At 38.7% G+C, this 5,724-nt stretch overlaps 1 protein-coding gene across 1 annotated transcript in view; it reads right to left on the minus strand.

Annotated features, from left to right (window-relative positions):
• Nucleotides 1–5,724, minus strand: part of Vwa8 (von Willebrand factor A domain containing 8) — a 441,297-nt gene that overhangs the window by 286,461 nt on the left and 149,112 nt on the right. The window contains exon 19 of the mRNA XM_023700137.1: nucleotides 227–333. Coding sequence (XP_023555905.1) covers nucleotides 227–333 — 107 coding nt within the window. The remainder of the gene's footprint in view (nucleotides 1–226; nucleotides 334–5,724) is intronic.

A 5,724-nucleotide genomic window follows, 5' to 3' on the forward strand; every position in this document is an offset into this window, starting at 1 on the left:
TATATATATCCATATAAAACTTATCTAATCATAGCAGCCACTCCTCCAATTTAAGTACCTTTGTAATTTTCAGTTTTATGCTTTAATGAAAGATGTTCAACATTTTATCTTGTAAATTGAATGAAGGCAGTTACAAATACAATTACATCTCAGTATCACTTGGATCAAAGTTAACTACCACAGAACAAGCAGCTATTTATCCCAGAACACAAAGCACTGCCCTTACCTGAACATTGTCATAGAAGAGAACATCAGGCACCTTCATTTTCTCATGGGCATTGTATATTGGTGCACTAACTGCGCCAATCCTCAGAGATCCAGAAACTACTTCACCTGCACATTTCACATGGAACAGAGGATTAATCACAGAAATGTCCTATGAATAAATAACATCTAAGGAAGCTAAGTACACCCAACATAAAATTCAAGATAGCTTCTCTAACACCAGTGAGCTATCAAGGGTTTAAATTGAACACTCAAAGAAATAAGCTGAACAATGGTAATAAAATATAACAGATCTACATATAGTTTAAAGCATTCCAAAAATATAATAAATTTCATTTAAAGCAGTATACACAGCACATTCTGACAACCCAGAACACAATGAAACCATGATTAGAGGCTATGCCACACACACAAGCCACAGTCAAAAGCTCTGAAATACCTGTATTTCATAGGTTAGGACCCATCCATTGAAACTCTGTAAGAGAATCCCCTAGAATTCTAATCAAAAATACAGAGGAATGAACCCATTCCAGGCTTCTTGAATTATTATTTTAAAGATTGTCCAGAAGAGCTACCTTTTTAAATACTTAATAAGAAATTGGGAAATTTTGCCATGCAAAATTATTCTGTAATAACTCTTCCCTATTTGACTTAAAGAAGTTGATCTAATGTAGATTGTGAAGCCTTTATAACCAGGAAATTAATCATAAATTTCTTAAAATCAGAGTACACATCTCATTATATTCCCTATAGTAGACAGAAACACATGAACACTGACATTTTCCAAGAATAATACCATTAATAGTAGTATTTAAGGCCCGGGGAGATGGATCAGTAGAATAAGCGCTTCCCTGGCAAGTGCAAGGGCCTAAATTCAATCCCTGGTGCCGAAAAAAAAAAAAAGTATTTAATGTTATAGTATTAATGGTCACAATAATAAAAGCTGTCATTCATTGAGGGCATTTTATGTGCCAGATCCTAAACGAGGAGATTTATCAAATATTTTCTTCATGTAACTTCAAGTAACTCTTAACAATAACACGAGAATTATGAGGAAATTAAGAACATAAATTAAGTAATGTGGCTAAAATTACCCAGCTAGTATGAGTGAAGCTTAAAATAGAACTTAGTCTACTCTGATATTCTTTCTGACAAGTTCAGTATATTCAATCCTTTGACTCCAAATAATATACATCCTGTGGAAATACCCTAGCAAGCAGATTACACAATTACAATACCTTGAACAATTCACCTGTTTTTCCCCTATTTGAAATAAAAAAATTGCAATATGCTTTTTCTCCAGAATGCTATTTTGTGCCAAGCCATTTGTGAAAGATAGAAGAGGAAGGCAGCATTTGCTTTTATAAAATGCTATGAAAAATGCTGTACTAAAAATAATTATACTATCACCTTGTTTAATCACTGCTGAATACTATACATTGCCAGGGAACAAGAAATCTGAAGAGTTACCTCTCCCTTCAATAGATCCTTATCATTTTCTTAATATTCACAAGTTCTATAGAGAAGGAAAGCCATGAGCTGTCATGCTGTGAATTTACTGTTTATTTACTATCACTGAGACTTTGAAGTAGACATAATATAAAAGCTATGAAGGGAAACAGCAGGAATGTGGTATAAATCAGCCTATGGATCTGTATGTTAAAAGACACATAATCTCAGGTTCATACAGTCCCAACAGCACCTATGATTTAGTTTATGAAACACAGTCATTCAGTAGAAATGGGTCTTTCGCACAATTTAATTCTCTCAACCAGTGATTACTGACAATTTCAAGCTGAAAAAGTGATGCTAAATATTCTCAAACAACGGTGATGCTAAATACCTTCCAAGGAGAAAGTTGGCTAGCTGTCTTCTAAGACATCTCACAGGATGATATTATTTGGATAAATTTGTCAAAGTCCTCAAGGCTCAAAGTCTTTTTTTTTTTTTTTTTTTTTTTTTGAGGAACTGGGGATTGAACTCAGGCCCTTGGGCTTGCGAAGCAAGCACTTATTCTACTGAGCCATCTCCCCAGCCCCACAAAATCTATTTTTCTCATCACAACTGTGGGCAAATATAATTTTCAGGGGGAATATTAAAAATATTAATCTGATGAAAAACCAGAATTGCAAACTATTATATCATAATAGAAATTGCAACTTTCATGTTGTCCGTGAAACATGGCCAAAATCAACATATTACTTGGAGGGAGACCTACATAATGATGAGCCAATTCCTCCTCACAAGATTGTTTGACGAACATAGACTTTTAACAAGGAGAGTGAAATAAACACATTTTCAACAAGACAGATGGCTTTAGAGATTAATGGAGCCATTCAGCAAAAAGTTCTATCATTTAGTTCCTTATCACATACATGCAGCTTAGAAGGCACCTACTAACACCGGCCTGTTACAAAGACTAAACAATCTATAGATTGAATGGATATAGTCTGACTTAGTTACTTTTCTTATTGCTTAGACAAAACACCCAACACCCAAAGTTAAAGGAGGACAAGTTTATTGGCTCACAGTTTATAGAAATTCAGTTCATAGTTGGCTGACTCCTAGGCAGATAGCAGGGCAGAGTAGCAATACAGAGGAGAAACAGTCTATGGCAGATCAGGACAGGGAGAAGACAGCAAGCAGCAAGCAAGTGACAAAGGACAAGGGACAATACCTTCCTCCTGTCCCTTGCACTTTATCCAGGATACCCACCCTTTGGGAGGGTAGCACTCACACCTAGGGTGGGTCAGCCTCAATCCTAGCATCAAATCCTTGATCTCAGCAGCACACACTCTATATCCAGCCTCCTTTGAAAAAGTCCCACCTATCACTGTATGAAGCTTTGGGGGCACACTGAGATACAAACCTTGACATTCTACCCATAGCTTCCCTGAAACACTTGTGTACCTCCCTTTACACAAAAGGCATTCAGTCTATCTCTAAGAGTTGCCAAAGTCCTCCAAGTCCCAAGTCTCCTCTTCGGTGTAATGTAAACTCTTAGCTGCAAGCTTCTATACAAATAAAAGAGAAGTTAAACATGTCCAACATGCAATTGCACAAGACAGACATTACCATTCCAAACAGTACAAATAGGGGGATAAAAAGGAATGGAACTAAAGCAAGTCCAAATTCCAGAAGGGCAAATATTAAGTCCTGTAGTTTCATGTCCAACATCAAAGGCAATCTATGGCAAGATGTGAACTCCAAAGGACTCTGGGTGGCTCTGCCTCTATTGCACTACCAGTGGTTGCTGCTCCCAGGGTTTCTCTCTTGGGTCAGCTCTGCTCCCTCCTTGCATTTTTCTTCAGATGATCCATGGCCCTAGCTTCTCTAAACTTCTGGGGTTACCGCCACACCTTGGGCTTCATACTCACAGCTTCACACACTGTTATCTCAGGGTCATGCTTTCTGTTCTCTGGGCTTTCTTCTAAAATCTGGGTGGAAGACTTACTAAGCACAACACTTGCTTTCTGCATATACCTAAACCCAGCACCCGGTGGAGGATGCCAAGGGTCTGCTTCCAGCTGGAGCAGTATCAGGCTTCCCTTCTCTCTTGGTTGTAGGGGTTCAGTGTTTATAAACCATTCCAAGGAAAACTTCCTTAGGCTGCCTCCCTTCTGGTACACAATGCTCTGTGGCTCTCTTGATAAAGCACAGTCTTTCACATTTTGAGGCTGTAAAGGGTGGAGTTATGCTGGTTCTTGTGATATCCTCCAGCCTCTGTTCTCTTATGAATTATTTGGCTTTTTCTTACTTGTCTTTTCAGCAACCAATTTCTCCTCTGTTGCATCTTTACATGCTGCAACTAGAGCTTCCTTTCTGGCCACACTCAAAATGTTTTATTTTTTTTAAAATTATTATTATTGTTGTTGTTGTTGTTATTATTATTATTTGTATTTGTATTTGTATTTAGGACAGGGTCTGCAGGGTCTACATGGGTCTCACTGTGTAGATTGGACTCATAGTGATCCTCCTGCTTACAGTCTCCCAAGTGCTGGGATTACAGGTGTGCACCACCATGCCCAGTCTCAATGGCTATCTCAGGGCACTCTGGGGGCAGGGCCGGCACAGCCCTGGGGGCAGGACCAGCATAGTAGGACCAGGGATCAAACTCCCAGCCCCTGCATCTGCCTAAAGTAGCTCAGGTGCTTTAATCCCCTGAGCTACTTGGCCAACCCTTTCAAAATTTTTTAAAATCAATTTTCTGGGCTCTTTGCTCTTGATTCCTAACACAAATCTGGCTAACACCCCTGCCCCAGCATGGCTAACCCATGCCACCCCCTCAACATTAGACGACCTTGAAATTTATTCTGCAAGATTAGTCTTCCACCCTTAGTCTCAATCTCAAGCAAACACTCAACACAAGTAAAATACAGACAGACTTTCTACCAGGGGAAAACACACATGTTCTGGTGTCCAACAGCCAATGCAGTCCTCCTCAAAGGAAAAAAGAAAAACCCACTTGACCCTGGAAGCATTCTATCAGCCTTCTGGTCTTCTGAGTTCTGACAAAAATCTCCTATCAAATACAGAATAAGGCATTTCAGGGCTGCTTCCTCAGCTAACATCTCCAAATATTTCCCAATTCTCCCCACAAACCAGTTCCAAAGGCTCCTGAGCCACATGGCCAGGGAACATCACTGAAACAATCCCACTTCTGCTACTGAATTCTTAGTTACTTTTCCTGTTGCTGAAATAAAACATCTAACACTCAAAGTTAAAGGAGAAAAGGTTTACTTAGCTCACAGTTTATAGAGGTTTTAGTTCATAGTTGGCTGCTTCCAAGTTACGGTGAGACAGCAAAGGGTCATCAGAGAGGAGAAACTGTCCATGGCAAAACAGGGCAGGCAAAAAACAGCCAGCAAGTGACAATAGACAGGGATAAGCAGAGACTGTCCTTCTGTCCCCTATATCTTATCCACACAAGTCACCCTTTGTGCAGGTGGCACTCACATCCAGGGTGAGCAGCCTTCATCCTTACATCCTACCATGAATTCAATCCCATTGTCACATCCTTGATCCCAGCAGCACACACCCTAGATCCAGCCACCTCCACAAAGGCCTACCTATGGTTGCTGCTTTGGGAGTACACTGAGATAAAGCTGTAATAGTCTTTCTTTGGATATGTTAAAAGATTTAATCAAGTAATACTATGAGTTTACAAGTCCCAGAGTTATCCTGTCTTTTTCAATCAGCATATCAAATTTGTAATTTTATTCTAAGCAAACATTCTAATTTCCTTAATACCAAATTCTTGGCTCAATATAACCCCAAATATTAAAAAAATCTGAAAAGAAAGATATAATAGTCCCTTTTAGACAGGGCTCATACATTGACTGCTTTGTTAAAGTATGTACTTGAAAAAAATTTAAAAATATGCATTTGTTTTAAAAATGGATGTACCTGGAAACCATAATGCTAAGCAAAATAAATGACATACAGGCCAAAATGTTACATAAATTTTCCTCTTTCAGAATCTCAAAGTATAATTTTTTT

The sequence above is a fragment of the Octodon degus genome, unplaced genomic scaffold, assembly GCF_000260255.1.
Source record: "Octodon degus isolate 3935 unplaced genomic scaffold, OctDeg1.0 scaffold00122, whole genome shotgun sequence".
Taxonomy (NCBI): domain Eukaryota; kingdom Metazoa; phylum Chordata; class Mammalia; order Rodentia; family Octodontidae; genus Octodon; species Octodon degus.